The sequence below is a fragment of the Pseudophryne corroboree genome, chromosome 9 (genome assembly GCF_028390025.1).
Source record: "Pseudophryne corroboree isolate aPseCor3 chromosome 9, aPseCor3.hap2, whole genome shotgun sequence".
NCBI classification, from domain to species: Eukaryota; Metazoa; Chordata; class Amphibia; order Anura; family Myobatrachidae; genus Pseudophryne; species Pseudophryne corroboree.
Genome location: NC_086452.1, coordinates 342,537,908 through 342,562,977, shown reverse-complemented (window position 1 = coordinate 342,562,977; position 25,070 = coordinate 342,537,908). Strand labels below are relative to the sequence as shown.

Here is a 25,070-nt window from a genome sequence, read left to right as displayed (position 1 = left end):
ATGCAAATAGGGCACACAAACAGCTTACGCTGATTAAAATGATATGCGGCATGCCTATATTCTGTGTGTGACAGTGGCTGTATCTGCATACAAAATGGCACATTACAGTCTGTTCCTAGAAATCACTGTAATGTAGCATTTTACATGCAGATACAGCCACAGTCACACACAGAATATAGGCATGCTGCATGTAATTTTAATCAGCATAAGTTGTTGTGCGTCCTATTCAAATAGCGATGCGAACAAGACATTTTGGCCAGAAAAAAAGGACGCCTAACGTTAACAGGTGACTGAGGACACACCTGTACATCCCATTTCAGCTACTAGGTAGCCTTTTTCAAGGATCCTTGCTACCTACAGTTGTACAATCACCTCCTTTAATGCTCAAGACTAATACAAAAAACTGAGGTACAAATTCTGAGATGTACACAAACGGATGGTTTACCTACATCTACAATGTTAGCTGAACTGCGTATGTGCATGACCCATACTGCACAAGTATAGAATAGGTCCAGCGTCTTTGGACGCAGAACCCGCTACGTGATAGCCTGATTGGCAGGGTGTGGAAATTTGGGGGAGGCGGAGGTGGCGGGAAGCATTTCATAAAACTGTGATGTGTCGCCTTAGTTTTGTGGGAGTGTAGAGACCGGTGTCTGCATTTTCTGACGCGGAGTTACTGCATCTGCAGCGTGAATTTCCCAGCCATCCTGAGTTACCGGAGGTTAAGTCATGCAGAGTTATACAATTTCTGTGTCTGCAGAAGCAGAAGGATTGCACGAGCATGTAGGAGGCATCTATTAACACAAGCAGCATTAGCACAGATTCACACCACAGCTGCGGCTGTGCTTACTGCGTAAATCTCTTAATCAGGCCCTGATATCACAGAAGTGCAGCATGAACCTATATTATTTCCCATATACAGAAATGTTAAGCCAGATATTCGGACGTGTTTTCCAAAACTTCTGTCACAAAGTATTTTGCAGCTTGCCTTTGAGGTAATCTCCTATATAATAGCCCAGATCTGTGACTTTGTGACTCATTTGCTAACGCTGGGCGGAGTCACAACACTGGGCGGAGTTAGTCAAATGAGTCACAGATCTGGGCAAATCTATAGGAGACTAGGAGCAGAAGCAGATGGTATGGGCATGGCACAGGCAGGGGTGCATACCTCCCAGCTTTCTTCAGGCAGAAGGAGGGACACACAGGCGGCGAAAAGGGGGCGTGGTCAACGAAAAGGGGCGTGGCTTCACGGGAGGGCCCCAGTTTTCGTCAGTGAGGGGTCATGCCCAGCGCTTTGTGAGCTGCTGGCATGCCCCCAGGGGCGGATCATGAGTCCGGGGGGGCCAGGGCACTTTAAACAGGGGGGCCCTATCTCATTGCTGTGCCTGCTGTGGGTTTGGGGGCGTGGCCTAATCGCGCCTGCGTTGCCACGCCCCCTTATGCAAATTCCAGAGATTTTTTTTTTAATGGGATTTTGGCCTCTCAGCTAGGGGTAAATCCAGAGGGGGTGGTCGCTCCCCCCTACACACCCGCACAGGCAGAAGAAAGCAACACCACAGACCTGCCAACACGCAGCAGCGTGCGCTGACTGTAGCACAATGCTGCTGCTGGCAGGACGGGGAGCTTCAGAGCTGGGACAGAGCTACTCCAGCCGGGGAGGCCCCTAAAACTGTGGGGCCCACGGTACGTACCCCCTGCCCCCCCCCTTAATCCAGCTCCGCTGCCGGAACCCCCCCTTAATCCGTACCCCCGATGCCCCCTCTCCTCCTGTCTCCACTAAATAGACGCTGTGCGCATCTATTCACCTCTGCTCTGCTAAGCAGAACAGCGAGTTCAGGAGCTTCCCAACTGCCCCCCCCCCCCCCCACCGGGGGACACTGCGGCTCATGGGTGGGACAGCGGGACAGACTCCAAAAAATGGGACTGTCCCGCGAAAATCGGGACAGTGGGGAGGTATGGGTGTGTGTGAGGGGGTATGCTGAACAGACAGACGGGCACCGGCTCACTGTGTGCTTGACCTCCCACATCAGCAAACTCAGCAGGGGCTCTCTGGCGCGGAGGAGCGTCACTTTCTGGCACACTCCACACTTCTTAGCTGCAGTTTTGTGGGGCACCTGCCGCTGTGCAGGTTCCGTACTGCCTCTGTTATCTGCAGTCCCGGCAACCCCACCGCTAGCTGCAGCGCTGCCGCCTGCAGTGAGGTGCGCCGAGCTCCTTCACACACTTTAGCCGGCGGATAGCGCTGCAGAAGTCCGTGCTGTTTGCAGGGTCCGACCCCCTCCTCCCTCCAGCCGCAGCGTCTCCTGGGAGCTAACCAGTCACTCCCAGTCTCCCCTACCCACAGTGCCCGGCAGCCGCGAGGTCCGCGCCGCGTGCATGCTCCGACCCCCTCCTCCCTCCAGCCGCAGCATCTCCTGGGAGCTAACCAGTCACTCCCAGTCTCCCCTTACCACATTGCCAGGCAGCCGCGAGGTCCACGCCGCGTGCATGCTATGACCCCTTCCTCCCTCCAGCCGCAGCGTCTCCTGGGGGCTAACCAGTCACTCCCAGTCTCCCCTTACCACAGTGCCCGGCAGCTGCGCGAGGTCCGCGGTGTGTGACTGAGGAGGGGGGGAGGGATGCGGACGGGCAGAGGAAGCAGGACTCCAGCCTGAGAGAGTCAGCCATGCCAAGTCTCCACCAGCAGCAGATCCCAACAGGTTGGAGTGGAACAGCAGCAGCCAGCAGCAGTGACTCCAGTAATACACATCTGTCTGTCACCACTGTTCTGTCCCAAATACCAATCTCTCCCGTGCCCTGTGTTCTGTCATGTCCCTGTCACCCCTGGCCTTGCCCTGTCACCCGTATCCTGGCCCTTTCACCCTTATGCTGGCCCTGTCACCACTGTACTGGTCCTGCCGCCCCTACCCTGGCCATGTCACCCCTGTCCTGGTCCTGCCGCCCCTACTCTGGCCCTGTCACCCCTGTCCTGGTCATGCCGCCCCTACCCTGGCCATGTCACCCCTATCCTGTCCCTATCATTTCTGTCCTGGTCCCGTCACCCCTGTCCTGGCCCCGTCACCCCTGTTCTGACCCTGTCACCCCTGTCCTGACCCTGTCACCCCTGTCCTGGCCCTGTTACTGCATACCCTTCAACTACCTTTTTGGCAGGTACAGTACCCGCAGTGCCTCCAGACCCCTCCTCAATACACCACACCTCCGTTCCTTCCCCTCCCCCACACACTGTGCCTCCAGACCCCCTACACCACCTGTGGCTCCCACTCCCCCGCCCCTCCAGGCCCCCTCCACCATCCACCCCCCATATATGTCTCCCCCCACACCTGCCCCCCTCCACCTGCAGCATCTGCAGACACCCTCCTCAAACCATGGTCCCCCCCCCTCACCCACCCCTCCCCCACCCACAGCACCCCCACACCTGCCCCTCCACCACCTGCAGCGCCTCGAGACCCCCTTCCCCATCCGCCGCACCACCTGTGCCTGCTCCTCCCCCACCCATGGTGCCTCCGGACCACCTACCCCACCCCCGGCACCCCCGCCCCTTCCCATCCCACAGCACCTCCGGAACCCTTCACTCATCGGCAACATCCCCGCACCTGCCCCTCTCAAACCCGTGGCACCCCTGCCCCTCCCCCACCTGCAGTGCCTCCGGACCCCTCCCCCATCTGCAGCCCCCACTCCTCTGCCCCTCCCCCATCCGCAGCACCTCCCGACCCTTCCCCATCCGGGCCCCTCCCCCGCTTCCGCCCCCCCTCCACCCGCAGCATCTACAGACACCCTCCCCCATCCGCAGTCCCCCCCGCACCCGCTACATTTAGTACATCATGCCCTGCAGGTGCTGTTCACGCCGTCGCAAGGGGCTGCGCCTCCTTCACCATCGCACGCACTTTCATTGTGCAATATTTAACCACTAACAAAGGAATGCAGGTAATACTTCATATAATACAAATATTGAACCCCAGAAAGGCATGCAAGGGTTAAGGGGGCGTAGCCCCTTGCGACGGTGTGTAGAGCGCCCGTAGGGCGCGATGAAGCACCTAGTATGTTTTTAAGCCATATTTGTGTTGACAGTTTTTTAGTTAGATTTAGCTTTAGGACTTTGTACCTTTATTTTTACAGTCCACATGGTAGTTTTCTATTAATAACCAGGTAAAATATTCTGTCTGTACCTTATCTGCTGCAGGGAGACAGGGTTCTTGATTTGCTGGTAATAATCTGGATATTTCTTCTTTGATGGAAGATGGAAGAAGGGTTCTGCAATCAGCTGACCCTGGTTATTCCGACAAGATCTCACTGTCTCATAAAGCTGATATAATGGGCTAGATATGTCCATGAAAGAAGTAATGCTTTCACCTTCCGACTCGCCTTCTTCAAAGCGAATAGATGTTGTTGCTACAGAAACAAACATAAAAAGACACTGAATCACACTCAAAATGACTGTAGAAGTGAGACTTTTACTCAACGGATATACTTTATTTTTAACTGTTTATGCTACCAAGTGTCCATGTTATTAGTCCTTTTATTATTTACAAAAATAATTTTGACACGTTGAATATCATTTGTTCAAAATGTTTTCAGCCTAGACCTGGAGAATGAACTGCCTGAGTTTGGTGGAACATATATACTGTACGAACAATTTTATGAACTGAAGTGAGTAAGCATTTGTTCCTCCCACCTATTTAACCTGATTCACCAGTTTCATGGAGTATTCCTCTTTTACCAGGGTATAAGTCAAAGAAGTAGAACAGCGTCTGAAGGTCTTAACATTTCTGGTTTAACGTTACTGACTCATTTCATTTCAGTGTTAGAATAAACCTCTGTATTCATGTCTAAATTACAATACACAACAAGCAAAGTATCAAGTGGCGTAATGCTAGTAAGCAAGGCCATACCCAAGAATGGCAAAATGTACAGGATCAATTACCTAAACACCAGGCAAAAGGTTATAAAGGAAATCTAGGGGATTTAATAATGCTCTGGCTTTGAACCATTACATGCTTTTCCTTCCACAAAATCTATACCCACAGCTTTAAAAGTTTTATCACGTCATTGTGTTTTATAAGACAATAAAGTAAATAGTGTTGCAATCTTGGGTCTGGAATCATTGTGAATCAGTTTTATAGATTACTGTATTGGGTTAAGGAGTTTGGAGATTGATGGAAAATATTCAGCTGTGGGGTAATAAACTATTGGTCTTCTAATACACAATATTTATACCCACAGCTTTAAAAGTGTTATCAAGTCAGACGTGTGGTGATAGGAATATTTAGGACTATAGAAGACAAATTGAGCAGAAACTGTGGTAGATTTGCTACTAAAATAGGTACTTTGGGAAAACTTTGGGAAAACACTTGTACTCAGATCTTACCATTCAGAGAAGCATCCTCCTCACTCTCGGACCCGTATTGCAAGGCCATAGTGATAGCAGACAGTCTATCCCCTTGCGCTGGTCGTTTGTTCCTGAAATGATAGTACTTGCATTCTGTTCAAAATATCCTGGACCTATTTAACATTATAAGAACAACCTGCGTCGGACTGGCTGACCGGTGAACCGCTTCCGGTCCATTTATGTCGGGACAATGTTTAGAGGCACTCGGTTCTCTGGACTTGCACCTGCAGTCGCATGCAGGTAGGGGTATAAAAGAGCCGGGTGAAACATAGAAACATATAATTTGTCGGCAGATAAGAACCACTTGGCCCATCTAGTCTGCCCCTATTTTTTTTTTTTACATTATTTTTATCTCTAACCTTATTTGATCCTAAACATTGTCCCAGCATTCAGCCAGTCCGACGCTAAGTACAACTTTGGGCAATGGCCATAAAATGCAAATGGAACAATAGTACAGAAGTGGTCACACTTATCCATCCCGTGATGTGTACATGGATGGAGGGACTAGTGTGCTCATGACTATGAGGCTTGCGTGTGTGCGTATGCACGTGATCACACATTGAGAAGAACTGAATATGGACCCAAACCGTAAAAACGCCCTTGTTTCCTGTTAATGGCTAACTTAGTGATTGGTAAAAGCTTATGTGCCACTCATGCCATGTGATCATTCAGATGCAATGTACTGAAAGCTGACAGTTTGTGTCAAAGAAAGTTTCTTGGCAGTACAGTAAGAATACGACTGTCAGAACATGGGATGTTCCATGCTCCGATATTCAGAATAAGGGATGTTAATACTCATATATGCAGGTCTAAAAACAAGAAGAAACTATAGTTCTGCAACATACAAAGTTGAGTTATATGTAGTCTAGTCAGCTGTGAGTAAACGACAGCTGCCCTTTAATCAAAGCTAACCATACAAGGATTAAGGGGGACATGTTCTAAGCAGTGATAAAAGTGGAGAAGGGAGCCAGTGGAGAAGTTGCCCATGGCAACCAATCAGCTGCTCTGTATACTTTTAAAGTATGCAAATTAGAAATGTTACATCAATGCTGATTGGGTGCCTTGGGTAACTTCTCCACTTTTATCACTGCTTAGTACATGTCCCCCTTAGAGTCTTTCTTACCTAATACGGACACTTGACTTGGAAAACTCTGTAAAGTCGATTTCCGACTTTTTAAGCGCAAACAGTTTCTTTATGGTATTTGCATCCTATAAAAAAAATAGATTTAACAGTCATAAGAAAATGTATATGTAAATACACAAAACTTAAAAGATACCCTAAGAAAAAAAGATAAAATATGAAGTATTGTTAATGTGTTCATGCTTTTTATAGTGATATTATTTAACACCAATAAAACAGTAGGAAGAAAAAAAGATCTGCATGCTACTCAAGGTAATCGGTCAGCTAGACGACAGGCTGTCAACATGGACAACATGTCAACATACAATCAGGTCAACATGGTTAAAATGTTGACACGTTCAGAAAATCAACATTTAACATGTCAATACAATAATGTCGACATATTTGTGTTCATATTTAGGGTTAGGCTAAAATAAGCAAAAAAACATATGTCGACATTCTGAACCTGTCGACTAGTCATACCACACAGTCTACTCACCATAATGAGAAAGTGGCTATACATGGATTTACACCCATTAACATTTCACAGTTTTATTTCCTACATCAATCAATCAAACTGGATTTATTTGAGAATTGTTACTTCTAGACTTTGTATTGACAAATTTAATAAAAACCCTCAAAATCTGTTCATTGCGTAATTACAGATTAAAAACATGACAATCATTTTTTAACAGGTACATTCCCACTTTACAATGCCATAGGCCGTACCCTGAGATCTGTGAGGTTGTGTCTCTCCGCACTGATGTTACCTGATGTGTAATACAATACTATACTGAACCATCTCTCCCATGTGCTGCCTTCTGTCCTTCCAGCTCCTATACAGAATAAAAGAAGGAGTCATTCACTTACCTTGAATACTTGGGAACCTGGCTCGTTATAGGTTTTGGCATTCTTTGCTAGCAGATCAATATCCTTGGCCATCGCATTAACACTTTTATAATGACATGACTGTGAATTAAAATATAACAAATATCAGTTTCTAACAAAGTAAACCACCAAAACCAACACAATCAAATAAATGAACCACAGTATAATTTAAATCTCACTCAGTTCCCCACTAATCTCAGTAAAACCAAAGCTGTTACTTCATTACACCCAGATTACATACCTGAATCCTTTGAGCAATGGTCTTCAGATCTATGGGATCTTTTATTATAGCGTAGTAGTCTGGGTAATGCTACAAAACAAAGACCATGACAACAATGTAATCCAGAAGTTAAAATTCAAAAGCAAACAAGTTTGACGTAAATTTAAGTAATTTAAAGTAAGTGATTCCCAAACAGGAAATAACAGCAAAAGTATATTTTACGCCTTTTTGAGTTATATTGCCCATTCCATGACATCAGAGGAACAGATATGAAGATAATAAGAATACGCTTATTGTCTATTTTGCTCTATATGTGAGTGCACTGTGGACCTTATCTGAATAGAATAATAGTGGCTTTTTCTTGTTTTTCATATATCAACTACAGATATAGTAGAATTCCAGCTTTTTGCATTTTTCTATGTATATGAGACATTACGCCAGGTGTTGGGACTCAAAAGGGTAAATTTACTAAAAATTGATGCTGAACTTTTTCAAAGCCACCAACATCGATGTTGTGTGTCAGAGCCTAAATATACTTGTGCTTTCTCATAACAACAGCTTGATCCACACCCAAAGAACTCTACCCCTCAGAAATATCACAAATAAAAGAGATGTTATAAACTGCAAATCAGTAAGCCCCATCAGAACAGTGGGGTATGTGATAATAAAGCATCACCACTGTGCATGCAAACACTTTGGGGTAAATGTACTAAAAATCAATGTTGACTGATTTTATATAGTCCAACATCGATGTTGTGAGTCAGTGATTGCCCCTTTAAAAAAAAAAAAAATGTCCGAGTACAGCCGGCATCCCGCACGGCAGCCGAACTCTGTGATTTTACATCCCGCCCATTGTTTAAAAACGATGAAGGTATCAAGCAGGTCTATGAGCAATTTGTTCACCCATGTGGAGGGACAATTTGCACAGATGTCCTCATACAGATACCAAATTGAATGACTGGATTGCATCAAGGATTTGTCTAGAGATTGCCTACAAAGCCTTAATAAATTAAGCTTTTTCCTACCGTAGACTGATTCATATCGATCAAAACAATACCAACGTACAAAATACCCAATAATCATTTTGTGCCATACAATCCTTTTGATTCCAAATAGCTCACCGATAGTGTCTCCATACAATATACAGTAGGCCAGGGCCCGTTTACATTTTCCAGAACTATATGAACAACATAGTGCAAGCAGCACAGCCTATTCAACATAATTTGGATCAATCGTCGGGCCATGGCTCAGCATGCATATGAAACAATTATCAGACTGAAGACCCAATATCTACTAGGTAGGCACGAAAATTGTACAGTGTGTACCTAGCTTTGATTTAAAACAAGACTACATACTGTGTAAGGACTGGCAATCTGGTCAACTAAATCAGACACGTACTGCTAGTCTTTGTCCAAAGTGTTTAAAATCTACCCATTTGCAACCTCCCAGGTTCCTAGGTTTGTCACTGCAGAAGCTAACTCCTTCTATGTCTTCCATTGTTGGCGTCTCTGCCTCTGTTAGACCAGAGCAGAGATGATCCCACCCAGTTGTAGCTTTTACATGTTCTATCTGAGATCACTGTAACATTTATTATGATACCATCTCCTATTTGTCCCCCCTTACTACACTCTTGCACAATCCAGCATTCCCCCAAGATTTCAGTTGTAATCGCTTCTCTTCATGGATTGAGAGGCATGTTAGGATAATATCTGTCCTCCTCAAGTCTGGCCATTGTGCCTCTCTGGGTTCTTTGCAGAGCAAGTTTGGGAAATCTACTAATTAGTTAATTTTGCCTACATTCAAGTCCGAGACTTTATTGACTCTCTTCCCCCCTCGCTTTATTGTTAGATCTTTGACTCCATCTGAGTCTATGTCTCCTCCCTTTTCTTTTATCCTTCCTTCTAATGTCTTCACCTTTCCCCCTCATTTCTCACGTTTTTCTTTCATGTTCCTTTATAATGTGGAGTGTTACTTTTGCCCATCTTTGCTTTGTGCCTTAGGACTGAGTGATTTCTTATCCACTTTTATTTGTCGCAATTTAGCTCCATACTATAATTGATCATTCATATTTTTCTGTATTCCATTTTGTATGCTGTAGATACTTTACACTATACATGTCTATGTGCCTTCTTTGTCAAGTACATTACATACAGTAAGTGCATTTAAAAAACAATTCTACCTAACTAAACCAATAAAGACAGCATCTGACCAACCAACTACTGATGATTTTCCAGCACTTTTAAGTTTATCTGGCAACGCTCTTCTCTCCCAAATCAGGTCATTACGGCGAGGTCTGGTAAAACCAGCTAACTAACATATAAAGGAAACCCATTGCCACAATCTATAATTTGGGGATTTCGTTTTATTCTTTACAAAAGGCTTATTAGAGCGGAAAGCGACTTTTGTAAGATGATTTGTATATCCATACCTCTCATTTAAAATGTATAATAATTGTCTAGCCTTTTGCCCTGTTGTTGTGTAAACCCCCTGGTTCTTCTTCCTTCCCTTTTTACTTTCTGTATATTATGTATATTTGTTTGTGTTAAATTTCAATTAAAAATAGGATTTTAATTACCTACTGGTAAATCCTTTTCTCGTAGTCCGTAGAGGATACTGGGGTTCCATTTAGTACCGTGGGGTATAGACGGGTCCACTAGGAGCCATGGGTACTTTAAGAATTTGATAGTGTGGGCTGGCTCCTCCCTCTATGCCCCTCCTACCAGACTCAATCTAGGAAACTGTGCCCGAGGAGACGGACATACTTTGAGAGAAGGATAGATAAAGATAGTGGTGAGATTCCGAACCAGAACACACAAACAGAGGAAAGCCATGCTAACCCAACTCTAACAGGAACAGCAACAGCTGAACCAACAATACTTAACCAAGTAACAGTGCAGGAAGAACGAAGCACAGGGCGGGCGCCCAGTATCCTCTACGGACTACGAGAAAAGGATTTACTGGTAGGTAATTAAAATCTTATTTTCTCTTACGTCCTAGAGGATACTGGGGTTCCATTTAGTACCATGGGGATGTACCAAAGCTCCCAAACCGGGTGGGAGAGTGCTGAGGTTCCTGCAGAACTGATTGACCAAATTGAAGGTCCTCAGAAGCCAAAGTATCGAACTTGTTGAACTTAGCAAACGTGTTCGAACCAGACCAAGTAGCTGCTCGGCAGAGCTGAAAAGCCGAGACACACCGGGCAGCTGCCCAGGAAGAACCCACCGACCTAGTAGAGTGAGCCTGTACAGATTTTGGAACCGGCAAACGTGCTGTGGAATAAGCATGCTGGATAGTGAGCCTGATCCAGCGTGCAATTGTCTGCTTTGAAGCAGGACACCCAATTTTACTGGGATCATATAGGATGAGCTGTCCTCTTTACGTATACCTTCAAAGCCCTCACAACATCCAAAGACTTTGAAGTAGTGTAAGTGTCGGTGATAACCGTAACCACAATAGGTTGGTTGATGTGAAATGCAGAAACCACCGCTGGACGAAATTGCTGACAAGTTCTGAGTTCAGCTCTGTCCTCATGGAAAATAAAATAGGGGCTCTTGTGAGACAAAGCCCCCAGCTCTGACACACGTCTTGTGTCTTCCACGTAAGATATTTTACGTCCACCTCCTGTAACCGCTCAAACCAGTCCGATTGGAGGAACTGCAGCACCAAATTGAGATCCCAAGGTGCCGTGGGAGGCACAAAGGGAGGTTGGATGCACAGAACCCCTTTCAAAAACGTCTGGACATCTGGGAGAGATGCCAATTTTTTCTGAAAGAAAATGGACAAGGCTGAAATATGGACTTTTATGGAGCCCAGACGTAGGCCCACATCCACACCTGCCTGCAGAAAAAGCAGGAAACGCCATTGGTGAAATTCCACCACAGAATAAGTTCTGCTCTCGCACCAAGAGACGTATTTCTTCCAAATATGGTGGTAATGTTTCGACGTCACCCCCTTCCTGGCTTGGATCATAGTCGGGATAACTTTGTTAGGGATCCCTCTTCTGGCTAGAATAAGCAGTTCAACTTCCATGCCATCAAACATAGCCGCGGTAAGTCCTGATAGATGAACGGGCCCTGTTGCAGAAGATCCTAGCAAAGACGTAGAGGCTACGGATCTTCAAGGAGCATCTAAAAAAAGGCCCGCATACCAGGCCCTTCTTGGCCAGTCCGGAGCAATGAGTATTGCTTGATCCTTTTCCCTTTCTATTCTTTTGAGAATTATTGGGATCAGATGGAGTGGAAGAAACACGTACACCATTTGATAGACTCATGGAGCTGTCAGAGCGTCTACCACCACTGCCTGTGGGTCTCTCGACCTGGAACAATACTGCCTGAGCTTCTTGTTGAGACGAGAGGCCATCATGTCGATTTGTGGATATCCACACCGACGTGTCAGGCACCTGAACACTTCCGGGTGAAGGCCCCTCCCCCGGGTGCAGGTTGTGTCTGCTGAGGAAGTCTGCTTCCCAGTTGTCTACTCCCGGAATGAAGACCGCTGACAAAGTGCCTCGTAAGAGGCCACCATTTTCCCCAGAAGGCGAATGCATAAATGCACTGATATCCGGTTTGGCTTCAGGACATCCCGAACCATCGACTGGATTACCAATGCCTTTTCCAACGGAAGGAACACTTTCTGCGACTCAGTGTCCAGTATCATTCCCAGGAATGGGAGCCTCCGTGTTGGCTCTAGGTGAGATTTCGGTAGATTCAGAATCCACCAGTGATCCTGGAGAAGTTTGGTTGAGAGGTCAATGCTGTCCAGCAACCTCTCCCTGGACGGCGCCTTTATCAGAAGATCGTCCAGGTAAAGAATTATGTTTACTCCCTGCATGCAGAGTATAAACATCATCTCTCCCAACACATTGGTGAACACCCTTGGTGCTGTGGAGAGACCAAACGGCAGGGCCTGGAACTGGTAGTGAAAGTCCTGCAGTGCAAACCGTAGATAAGCCTGATGAGGCGGCCAGATCGGAATGTGAAGGTACACATCCTTGATATCCAGATACACTAGGAATTCCCCTTCCTCCAGACCTGAGATCACCGCTCTCAGAGATTCCATCTTGAACTTGAACACTCATAAGAACAGGTTCAAGGACTTGAGGTTCAGTATTACAAACAAGTTGGAATAGTACACCTTGTTGTGTAGATGAGGTGGAACTGGAACAATGACTTGAGTCCGTACCAGTTTTTGGATGGCCTGCTGTAAAGTTATACTTGCCTCTTGTGAAGCTGGTAAGCCAGATTTGAAGAATCTGTGAGGTGGGAGCTCTTGAAACTCCAGTCTGTAGCCCTGGGAAATAAGATCTATTACCCAGGAATCCCAGCACGAACTTGACCAGATGTGACTAAAGAATTTTAGTTGGGATCCCACCTGACAGTCCTCCAGGCCTCGTGGTCCACCGTCATGCTGAAGGCTTTGAGTAAGCAGAGCCTGAGCTCTGTTCCTGAGCACCTGCAGTTGCTGGTTTACGTGGTTTACCTCTTGCGCCTCTGAAGGCCGTAGAAGCGCCTCTGGATTTTCCCTTAAACTTGGCTGTCCGAAAGGACTGTAAATTTGAAACTGAATAAGCTTTCCTGGCTGGAGGAGCTGCGAAAGGAAGATACGTAGACTTACCCGCAGTAGCTTTGGAGATCCATTTGTCTAATCTAATTCGTCTCCAAACAATGCCTATCCTGTGAATGGTAGGCCTTCCAAGCCTTTTCTGGAGTTCGCATCAGCAGTCCACTGATGTAGCCACAAGCCCCTGCGTGCCGACACTGTCATAGCGGTGGTGCGTGCATTAAGCAAACCAATCTCTGGTATGGCTTCCACCATAAAGTTCTGTATATGCTGCAGGAGTAAAACAACATCCCCCCTAGACAAGGAATCTAACCCCTCAATAAGGTTACCTGACCATTTAGCAATGGCTTTTGTGATCCACGCACTAGTGCAATAGTGGGTCTCTGTGCCACCCCAGCAGCTGTGTACAAACATTTGAGTGTAGTCTCAATTTTACGATCAGCTGTATATTTTAGGGAGGCTGCACCAGGGAAAGGCAATACAATTTTTCTTGACAGCCTAGAGACTGATGCGTCCACTATCGGCAGATTTTCCCATTTTTTCCTATCCTCCAGAGGAAAAGGAAAAGATGAGAGCAACCTTTTTTTTTTTAGGGATTTGAAATTTCTTATCAGGATTAACCCACGGTTCTTCAAACAGGGTATTCAATTAATTTGACGCAGGAAAAGTGACAGAGGACTTCTTTTTTACATTAAAATAAGATTCCTCACACTCCTCTGACACCTTAATCAGGAATTTGCAGAACATCTCTAATAGCCTCTATAGGAGCCTCTTTTCCCTGTGACAGAGTAGCATCCCCCTCTCCAAATCCACCTCACCCTCCTCCATGTCTGACCCGTCAGCGTCAGACTGCAGGATATGGGCCAGAGATCGTATTTGCAGACAAACGGGAGGGGATTGAGACGCTGGTTTGGGGACAGAGTCTCTATTTATAAACTCATCCACAGTCTGTCTTAAGTATTGCTTCTCTTTCTCAACGCGGGATAGCTTTGTAGAAATATTTGAAATCATTCCCTTAATGGAATTAACCCATTCCAGTTCAAACCCGCTATTCTGGGAAGGTGCACTGCCCTGAGTACCCACACTGACTGACATAATGTAAATGTGACAGCACACACACACACACACACACACACACACACACACACAGGAAAAGGTTAAGCACAATTAACCCTCAAAGAGCCCTTCAGGGAGAGACAGAGTAATTTGGAGCCATCCCCCAACGCGCCCTTATCGCTAATGCCAAGCTTAGCCGGGTCGCAGACTAAATACCCTGATAGACGACTTAGTACACTAAGAAATCGCTCACCCCCTGCTATGACCCCCTGGTACCACTGAGGTAATCTGGAGTCACACTGGAGGAGCTGCAAGTCCCTGTCAGTCAGCGTCTGTGTCCACTGCAGAGGGAAAATGGTGATGGTTAGCTGCTAGATCCTCTCATAGTGAAGCCCCGCCCCTTAAATGGCGCGCGGTCTTCCTGCTTTTTTTATACTGTCTGAGGTAATCTGTTGCTTAAAATGGAGAGAAAACTGTTTTGAGGCAGTTTTTGCCAGTGTGGGTACTATGTACAGTGAACCGAGACGCCGCTGTATACTGTGTCTGGAGACACATTCCGCCCGGTTAGAAGCCGTGCGTCTCCGTACCATCATGCCGCCATAATGGCCAGCGACCCGCTAGTCTGGACGCCGGCTTAGTACTTACCACTCTTCTTTCTTCTGGCTCTGTTAGGGGTGGCAGCGTGCTGCGGGAATGTACGCTCGCCGTGGTGGGGCTTGCAAATAGTTCTCTCAGGACCTTAGTGTCCTTCAAGAGGTTCGGCCGTTCCCCCTCCCCTAAGTCCCACGAAGCAGACAGGCTGGTGCCAACCAGCCCTGCCTGAAAATAACAAACATATAAAATAAATGCAGAAAACTCTTCAGGAACTTCCATAAGCGTGACCGGCTCCTCCGGGCACATTTTCTAAACTGAGTCTGGTAGGAGGGGCATAGAGGGAGGAGCCAGCCCACACGATCAAATTCTTAAAGTGCCCATGGTTTCTAGTGGACCCATCTATACCCCATGGTACTTAATGGAACCCCAGTATCCTCTAGGACGTAAGAGAAATGACTGTTAAAAAGAAAAATGTCGTAACCTTAAAAACTCACCACTTTAGAAGGAACTTTCTGAAAGAGCTCACTGATCAGTCTGCCATTCGGGTGTGCAGCAGTGCTAATGGATTCCAGTAACTGTTCCAAGATCGGCTTTAAATAATTTTGAGAAGTCTAAGATAAAAACATAAATAAATGAAAAACCTTTGATTGCACGCTTAACTGAAAAATAATCTTATGTAAATAAAATATCAAAAAGTATACAAACTAAGTTTCAAAAGTCAAAATAAGAGTGTGAGAACTAACATCTCCTTCTGGCGTTGCGCTGTCCTGTACATCCTCCTCCTCTTCATCCTCTTCACAGTCGCCCTTTTGGATAAACTCATTTTTTGTGCGTAGATATAGATCCCATAATTTACATGCAGCTTTGTACTCTGGAGTATCAGACTGTTGGGCACAATTAAAAATAAATAAAATTAATAAATACAGCTAATCATTGTAGACTGAAAATAATAAGAATTTACTTACCGATAATTCTATTTCTCGGAGTCCGTAGTGGATGCTGGGGTTCCTGAAAGGACCATGGGGAATAGCGGCTCCGCAGGAGACAGGGCACAAAAAAGTAAAGCTTTACTAGGTCAGGTGGTGTGCACTGGCTCCTCCCCCTATGACCCTCCTCCAGACTCCAGTTAGGTACTGTGCCCGGACGAGCATACACAATAAGGGAGGCATTTTGAATCCCGGGTAAGACTCATACCAGCCACACCAATCACACCGTACAACTTGTGATCTAAACCCAGTTAACAGTATGACAACAGAAAGGGCCTCTTAAAGATGGCTCCTTAACAATAACCCGAATTAGTTAACAATAACTATGTACAAGTATTGCAGATAATCCGCACTTGGGATGGGCGCCCAGCATCCACTACGGACTCCGAGAAATAGAATTATCGGTAAGTAAATTCTTATTTTCTCTATCGTCCTAAGTGGATGCTGGGGTTCCTGAAAGGACCATGGGGATTATACCAAAGCTCCCAAACGGGCGGGAGAGTGCGGATGACTCTGCAGCACCGAATGAGAGAACTCCAGGTCCTCCTTTGCCAGGGTATCAAATTTGTAAAATTTTACAAACGTGTTCTCCCCCGACCACGTAGCTGCTCGGCAGAGTTGTAATGCCGAGACCCCTCGGGCAGCCGCCCAAGATGAGCCCACCTTCCTTGTGGAGTGGGCTTTTACAGTTTTAGGCTGTGGCAGGCCTGCCACAGAATGTGCAAGTTGAATTGTGTTACAAATCCAACGAGCAATCGACTGCTTAGAAGCAGGTGCGCCCAACTTGTTGGGTGCATACAATATAAACAGCGAGTCAGATTTTCTGACTCCAGCCGTCCTTGCAATGTATATTTTTAAGGCTCTGACAACGTCCAACAACTTGGAGTCCTCCAAGTCGCTAGTGGCCGCAGGCACCACAATAGGTTGGTTCAGATGAAATGCTGATACCACTTTAGGGAGAAAATGCGGACGAGTCCGCAGTTCTGCCCTATCCGAATGGAAGATTAGATAAGGACTTTTATAAGATAAAGCCGCCAATTCAGATACTCTCCTGGCAGAGGCCAGGGCTAGTAACATAGTCACTTTCAATGTGAGATATTTCAAATCCACCTTTTTCAATGGTTCAAACCAATGGGATTTGAGGAAATCTAAAACTACATTTAGATCCCACGGTGCCACCGGAGGCACCACAGGAGGCTGTATATGCAGTACTCCCTTGACAAAAGTCTGGACCTCAGGGACAGAGGCCAATTCTTTTTGGAAGAATATTGACAGGGCCGAAATTTGAACCTTAATGGATCCCAATTTGAGACCCATAGATAATCCTGATTGCAGGAAATGTAGGAAACGACCCAGTTGGAATTCCTCCGTCGGAACCCTCCGATCCTCGCACCACGCTACATATTTTTGCCAAATGCGGTGATAATGTTTCACGGTGACTTCCTTCCGTGCCTTAATCAAGGTAGGAATGACTTCTTCTGGAATGCCTTTCCCTTTTAGGATCTGGCGTTCAACCGCCATGCCGTCAAACGCAGCCGCGGTAAGTCTTGAAAAAGACAGGGACCCTGCTGTAGCAGGTCCCTTCTCAGAGGTAGAGGCCACGGTTCGTCCGTGAGCATCTCTTGAAGTTCCGGATACCAAGTCCTTCTCGGCCAATCCGGAACCACTAGTATTGTTCTTACTCTTCTTTGCCGTATGATCTTCAATACCTTTGGTATGAGCGGCAGAGGAGGAAACACATACACTGACTGGTACACCCAAGGAGTTACCAGTGCGTCCACAGCTATTGCCTGTGGATCTCTTGACCTGGCGCAATATTTGTCCAGTTTCTTGTTGAGGCGAGACGCCATCATGTCTACAATTTGTCTTTCCCAACGGTCTATTAACATGTTGAAGACTTCTGGATGTAGACCCCACTCTCCCGGATGAAGATCGTGTCTGCTGAGGAAGTCTGCTTCCCAGTTGTCCACGCCCGGGATGAACACTGCTGACAGTGCTATCACGTGATTCTCCGCCCAGCGAAGAATCTTGGCAGCTTCTGCCATTGCACTCCTGCTTCTTGTGCCGCCCTGCCTGTTTACATGGGCGACCGCCGTGATGTTGTCCGACTGAATCAACACCGGCTTTCCTTGCAGGAGAAGTTCCGCCTGGCTTAGAGCATTGTAGATTGCTCTTAGTTCCAGAATGTTTATGTGAAGAGACTTTTCCAGACTCGTCCATACTCCCTGGAAGTTTCTTCCTTGTGTGACTGCTCCCCAGCCTCTCGGGCTGGCGTCCGTGGTCACCAGGATCCAATCCTGAATGCCGAATCTGCGGCCTTCTAATAGGTGAGCCTTCTGCAACCACCACAGAAGTGACACCCTTGTCTTTGGTGACAGGGTTATTCGCAGGTGCATCTGCAGATGCGACCCTGACCATTTGTCCAACAGATCCCTTTGGAATATTCTTGCATGGAATCTGCCGAATGGAATTGCTTCGTAAGAAGCCACCATTTTTCCCAGGACTCTTGTGCATTGATGTACTGACACTTTTCCTGGTTTTAGGAGGTTCCTGACCAGATCGGATAACTCCTTGGCTTTTTCCTCTGGAAGGAAAACCTTTTTCTGAACCGTGTCCAGAATCATTCCTAGGAACAGCAGACGAGTTGTCGGGATTAAATGGGATTTTGGAATATTCAGAATCCACCCGTGTTGTCTTAGCACCTCTTGAGATAGTGCTAAAGCTGTCTCCAGCTGTTCTCTGGACCTTGCCCTTATTAGGAGATCGTCCAAGTATGGGATAACTAATACGCCTTTTCTTCGAAGAAGAATCATCATCTCGGCCATTACCTTGGTAAAGACCCGAGGCGCCGTGGACAATCCGAACGGCAGCGTCTGAAACTGATAGTGACAGTTTTGAACAATGAACCTGAGGTACCCCTGGTGTGCGGGGTAAATCGGAACGTGTAGATACGCATCCTTGATGTCCAAGGATACCATAAAGTCCCCTTCTTCCAGGTTCGCTATCACTGCTCTGAGTGACTCCATCTTGAACTTGAACTTTTTTATGTAGAGGTTCAAGGACTTCAGATTTAGAATAGGCCTTACCGAGCCATCCGGCTTCGGTACCACAAATAGAGTGGAATAATACCCCTTTCCTTGTTGTAATAGGGGTACTTTGACTATCACCTGCTGAGCGTACAGCTTGTGAATGGCTTCCAACACCCTCTCCCTTTCGGAAGAGACGGTTGGTAAGGCAGACTTCAGGAAACGATGAGGAGGATCCGTCTCTAATTCCAACCTGTACCCCTGAGATATTATCTGCAGGATCCAGGGGTCTACCTGCGAGTGAGCCCACTGCGCGCTGTAATTTTTGAGACGGCCCCCCACTGTCCCCGAGTCCGCTTGAGAGGCCCCAGCGTCATGCTGAGGTTTTTGCAGGAGCCGGGGAGGGCTTCTGAGGTAAAAAAGTGGATTTCCCGGCAGTAGCCGTGGCCACCAAGTCTGATAGACCAACTCCAAATAACTCCTCCCCTTTATACGGCAAAACCTCCATGTGACGTTTTGAATCCGCATCGCCTGTCCACTGTCGTGTCCATAAGGCTCTTCTGGCTGAAATGGACATAGCACTCACCCGAGATGCCAGTGTGCAAATATCCCTCTGTGCATCACGCATATAGATAAATGCATCCTTTATTTGTTCTAACGACAGTAAAACATTGTCCCTATCTAGGGTATCAATATTTTCAATCAGGGATTCTGACCAAACTACTCCAGCACTGCACATCCAGGCAGTTGCTATAGCTGGTCGTAGTATAACACCTGCATGTGTGTATATATTCTTTTGAATAACTTCCATCTTTCTATCTGATGGATCCTTAAGTGCGGCCGTCTCAGGAGAGGGTAACGCCACTTGTTTGGATAAGCGTGTGAGCGCCTTGTCCACCTTAGGGGGTGTTTCCCAGCGCGCCCTAACCTCTGGCGGGAAAGGGTATAATGCCAATAACTTTTTTGAAATTATCAACTTTTTATCAGGAGCAACCCACGCTTCATCACACACGTCATTTAATTCTTCTGATTCAGGAAAAACTGTTTGTAGTTTTTTCACACCATACATAATACCCTGTTTTACGGTATCTGTAGTATCAGCTAAATGTAACGTCTCCTTCATTGCCAAAATCATATAACGTGTGGCCCTACTGGAAAATACGTTTGAATTTCTACCGTCGTCACTGGAATCAGTGCCCGTGTCTGGGTCTGTGTCGACCGACTGAGGCAAAGGGCGTTTTACAGCCCCTGACGGTGTTTGAGGCGCCTGGACAGGCATTAATTGATTGTCCGGCCGCCTCATGTCCTCAACTGACTGTTTAAGGGAAGATAAACCATCACGTAATTCCACAAATAAAGGCATCCATTCTGGTGTCGACCCCCTGGGGGGTGACATCTGCATATTTGGCAATTGCTCCGCCTCCACACCAATATCGTCCTCATACATGTCGACACCACGTACCGACACACACCGCAAACTCACAGGGAATGCTCTAATGAAGACAGGACCCACTAGCCCTTTTGGGGAGACAGAGGGAGAGTCTGCCAGCACACACCACAAAGCGCTATATATACAAGGGATATCCTTATATTAAGTGCTCCCTTATAGCTGCTTTAATATATATATATATAGCCATTAATGTGCCCCCCCTCTCTGTTTTACCCTGTTTCTGTAGTGCAGTGCAGGGGAGAGACCTGGGAGCCGTTCTGACCAGCGGAGCTGTGACAGAAAATGGCGCCGTGTGCTGAGGAGATAGGCCCCGCCCCTTTTTCGGCGGGTTCTTCTCCCGCTATTTTTCCAGTCAGGCAGGGGTTAAATATCTCCATATAGCCCCTATGGGCTATATGTGAGGTATTTTTAGCCTTGTATAAGGTTTATATTTGCCTCTCAGAGCGCCCCCCCCCAGCGCTCTGCACCCTCAGTGACTGCCCAGTGAAGTGTGCTGAGAGGAAAATGGCGCACAGCTGCAGTGCTGTGCGCTACCTTATGAAGACTGAGGAGTCTTCAGCCGCCGGTTTCCGGACCTCTTCACGCTTCAGCATCTGCAAGGGGGTCGGCGGCGCGGCTCCGGGACCGGACTCCACGGCTGGGCCTGTGTTCGATCCCTCTGGAGCTAATGGTGTCCAGTAGCCAAGCAGCAAATCCACTCTGCATGCAGGTGAGTTTACTACTTTCCCCCTAAGTCCCACGTTGCAGTGATCCTGTTGCCAGCAGGACTCACTGTAAAGAAAAAAAACCTAAACTAAACTTTCTCTAAGCAGCTCTTTAGGAGAGCCACCTAGATTGCACCCTTCTCGTTCGGGCACAAAATCTAACTGGAGTCTGGAGGAGGGTCATAGGGGGAGGAGCCAGTGCACACCACCTGACCTAGTAAAGCTTTACTTTTTTGTGCCCTGTCTCCTGCGGAGCCGCTATTCCCCATGGTCCTTTCAGGAACCCCAGCATCCACTTAGGACGATAGAGAAAATCTGATGAAGTTAAACCTTAAATTAAACTGCAGTTTAAACCTATGCTGGAAAAATATGTATCTCAAAACTGTAATTTTGCTCTGCAGGATTGTATTTAATGTTTGAATTAATCAGAGTAATTGTACAAGGCCAGTCATAATTACAGTCCTAGAGATGTGGCATCAAAATAATGGATTACTCTGCTATAACCCACCCAAATCCAACTCTCTGGGCACATGGTTACATCTGCCCCACCTGCAGTGCAACATGGTTTTGCCCTATTGCTAACTTACTTGGTTTGCATAACAAACCTGAATAAGGCCCTATATACTGCCCCCACTGGTCTATGACATTTTCACAATCCACCTAGTATTAAGAAAACAATTCTGGAATATTGGACGCAGCTTTAAGAGTGGAACTAAACAATTGTATTACAAATCAGCATGATACCAATTGTTGCTTCTCTTACTATTAAATGGGTAATACAGACAAATTTAAATTAATTGTACAGCCTTTGCTTGTCAGGGGGCTGTGATTATTATGTTCTGAATTGTAACATAGTAACACAGTAATTGAGGTTGAAAAGAGACAAAATGCCCATCGTGTTCAACCTGTATTCTGTATTAAGTGGAGTTGATTTTACTGTACCTGCTGAAGAATGTTTTTATGACTAGTTAACAACTATACGTCATGTTACACCCGGATTAACAACGTCAATATTTTTAATGTTGTAACCTTGGATATCTTTTTCAATCAGAAATTCATCCAACCCTTTTTTAAATGCATTTACAGAGTCCGCCATTACCACTTTCTCTGGCAAGGAATTCCAAATCCTGATTGCCCTAACAGTAAAGAACCCTTTCCTCCATTGTGTACGGAATTTCCCCCCCCCCCCCCAGCCTCAACGAGTGCCCACGTGTCCTAAACAGAGTTATTTTAATAAATAATTCCTCTGATAACTCTTTGTAGTGACCCTTTACATATTTGAAGACATTACTCTTTTCCAGTGTGCACATATCCAACCTAGTAAGCCTTTCCTCGTAATCCAGTCCCTCTAGACCTTTAATCAATTTAGTAGCTCGCCTTTGAACTCTTTCGAGTTCCCCGATATCTTTTTTTATACAGTGGTGCCCAAAACTGAACACAATAGTCCATGTGCGGACGTACCAATGATTTGTACAATGGCAGAATTACATCCTCGTTCCTTGTCTCAATTCGCCGTTTTATGCAAGCTAGCACCTTACTTGCCTTCTTTACTGCGCTTTGACATTGTATATGGTTAAGTTTATTATCAATGAGTACCCCCAAATCTTTTTCCAAAACTGTTACCCCTAGACTTTCCCCATTTAATATGTAGGATGCAAGTTTGTTTTTAGTCCTGAAATGCATAACCTTGCATTTTCCTATATTGAACCTCATTCCCCATTTAGACGCCCAGATTTCAAGTTTAGATAAGTCATTCTGCAAAGACTCCAAATCTATTTCTGAATGAGTTGCCTTACACAGTTTAGTATCATCTGCAAATATTGAAACTGTGCTTTCCAGGCCTATTTCTAGGTCACCGATAAATATGTTGAACAGTAGTGGCCCGAGTACGTTCCCCTGTGGTATTCCGCTGACTACCGGTGTCCAGCTTGAAGACTTTCAGTTGACCACTACTCGCTGTACCCTGTTGTCCAGCCAGTTACTTATCCATCATGTGCAAACAGTTTTTCCTAGGCCAAGCTGGTTTAATTTGATGATTAGTCTCCTGTGAGGCACTGTATCGAATTATTATGCAAAATCTAAGTAGACCACATGCACTGCTTTTCCTTGGTCAAGATTGTCGCTCACTTCCTCGTAGAAGTTAACTAAGTTAGTTTGACATGATCTGTCCCTCACAAACTCATGCTGGTTCTTGCTAATAATCTTAGTAGTCTGCAGATACTCCTGTATGCTATCCCATGTAATGCCTTCCAATATTTTCCCCACTATAGATGTCAAACTAACCGGACTGTAGTTACCCGGATGATTTTTGGATCCCTTTTTAAATAATGCCAATACCTCTTCTATTGCCAATCCTTCGGTACCATGACAGATCTAAGTGAACTATTGAAAATAAAGTATAAGGGTATTACTAGTTGTGACCTAAGCTCCATAAGAACCCTCGGATGGAGTCTGTCCGGGCCAGGTGATTTATTAATCTTTATTTTGCATAGTCTCTGCCTGTTTGCCATTTTGTATTCCCAATGTATATACATAATATAACTTGCTAACGTGAGAAGGGAAGCTGTTTTCTGGATGTCATTAGCCTAAATTGATGCCTGCTTCTATGCCACCTTTATGCATGTATGACATATGCATCTTAGGTTACTGGCCAGACTTTCATATATACATCACAGTCACGGTTATATTATGATACATTCTAAATCCATGCATTAATACATCCAGCTTTACTTTTATTTGGTTATCAGACAGCACTGTTTACACAAAATCCTATTCTTAAGGCTTGATACTACTCAATTAAGATTCAAGCTCACCTTGCAATAGAGATTTTACCTAGCCCCCACAGTAACATCTGCCATGCGTAAGTTCTCCTGCCAGCCATAATGTATGTCTAGGAGCTGCTGCTAATGCAGTTACAAAAAGCCAGGAGCTTGTGAGCATGCGAGAGTCTTGGGTTGTCTTCCCCTTCTCCTACACTTTACTGACAGCAACTTGTGCACAAGCACAGGCCTTGTTTTTTTTCTTTTCTTTTATGCACGAATCCCAACCCCTACCTCCGCGGCACTGCTCAGGCAAGTAGCGCGTCAGGTGGCAGCCCCCAGCCGCTGCTGGATTTAAACTCCTCTCATAATTTATGCTCACCTTGTAATATGCTTTTGCGTTCCGGAAAAGCAGCTGAAAATCGGCAGTAAGCAGGCTGACTTCATCATACTCCTCCATCTTTAATTTCTGTTGGATCTTCATTAAGTCGATGGGCTGGGAGACAACTTCATAGTAATCTGGCAAATTTCTGTTGATTACAAAAAGAAATGACACTTATTTATAATAGAGCAAAAACCCATTTTAAAACCAAAACAAAGCACCGCACCAGTGTAATGAACTAGTGAGGAATACAACAAATTAAAAAACAAACTAGAAGGTTTATTCTTTTATATATTGAACTACGTAATGTATTACTTTATAGAGAGCTGCACAGTCTATAGTACTTGGAATAAATGTATAGAAAGACAAATTGATACATAATTGTGGGTAACTGGCATTATCAGGGGGCACATGATACAAACGGGCCGAAAAAGTCTACAATGGTAAATCAAATCTCAAATATCTTAAACTAAAATTAATGCTCAAACATGAGACAGCTACAATAAATCACCAAGTGTATCCATTAGCATGTACAGAAGCTTAGAAGCCACCTGTTGTGGTACTACACAAATACTACTATAGGACTTTTATAAAATAGTGCAAATAACACATGCAGTAACCCACAGCAACCAATTTATAACGTTTGATGCAGAAGTACACATCCTGAACAAACGCCACAGAACCTGGCGGGCCCAGGCATTGCATGCAGGGACTAATAATGCCACAAGATAAATACGCCTTACCTAATAAAACAAATGTATGACACTTGTAATTAATTACTAGATAATTTTTTACTTAAAAAATATTACATATGGCTTTCTGTGTCTTACCTGCGTTTTGGTGCCCTAATAAAGAGTTCACACAGTATACGACCTTGTTCATCCTTATAGTCCCTGATTGTGTTATAAAGTTCATGGCACACGGCAATCTAAAGAAACAT

General features: G+C 45.5%; 1 protein-coding gene across 7 annotated transcripts in view; it reads right to left on the bottom strand.

Moving 5' to 3' along the window:
• The window catches only part of PBRM1 (polybromo 1), a 262,604-nt gene that overhangs the window by 195,423 nt on the left and 42,111 nt on the right, over positions 1-25,070 (bottom strand). For all 7 annotated transcript variants that reach the window (XM_063940622.1, XM_063940624.1, XM_063940623.1 and 4 more), the window contains exons 3-11: positions 24,961-25,058; positions 24,131-24,278; positions 15,567-15,707; positions 15,318-15,434; positions 7,636-7,704; positions 7,377-7,475; positions 6,510-6,595; positions 5,366-5,457; positions 4,167-4,389 (exon numbers count right to left, since the gene is read on the bottom strand). In XM_063940622.1, coding sequence (XP_063796692.1) covers positions 4,167-4,389; positions 5,366-5,457; positions 6,510-6,595; positions 7,377-7,475; positions 7,636-7,704; positions 15,318-15,434; positions 15,567-15,707; positions 24,131-24,278; positions 24,961-25,058 — 1,073 coding nt within the window. The remainder of the gene's footprint in view (positions 1-4,166; positions 4,390-5,365; positions 5,458-6,509; positions 6,596-7,376; positions 7,476-7,635; positions 7,705-15,317; positions 15,435-15,566; positions 15,708-24,130; positions 24,279-24,960; positions 25,059-25,070) is intronic.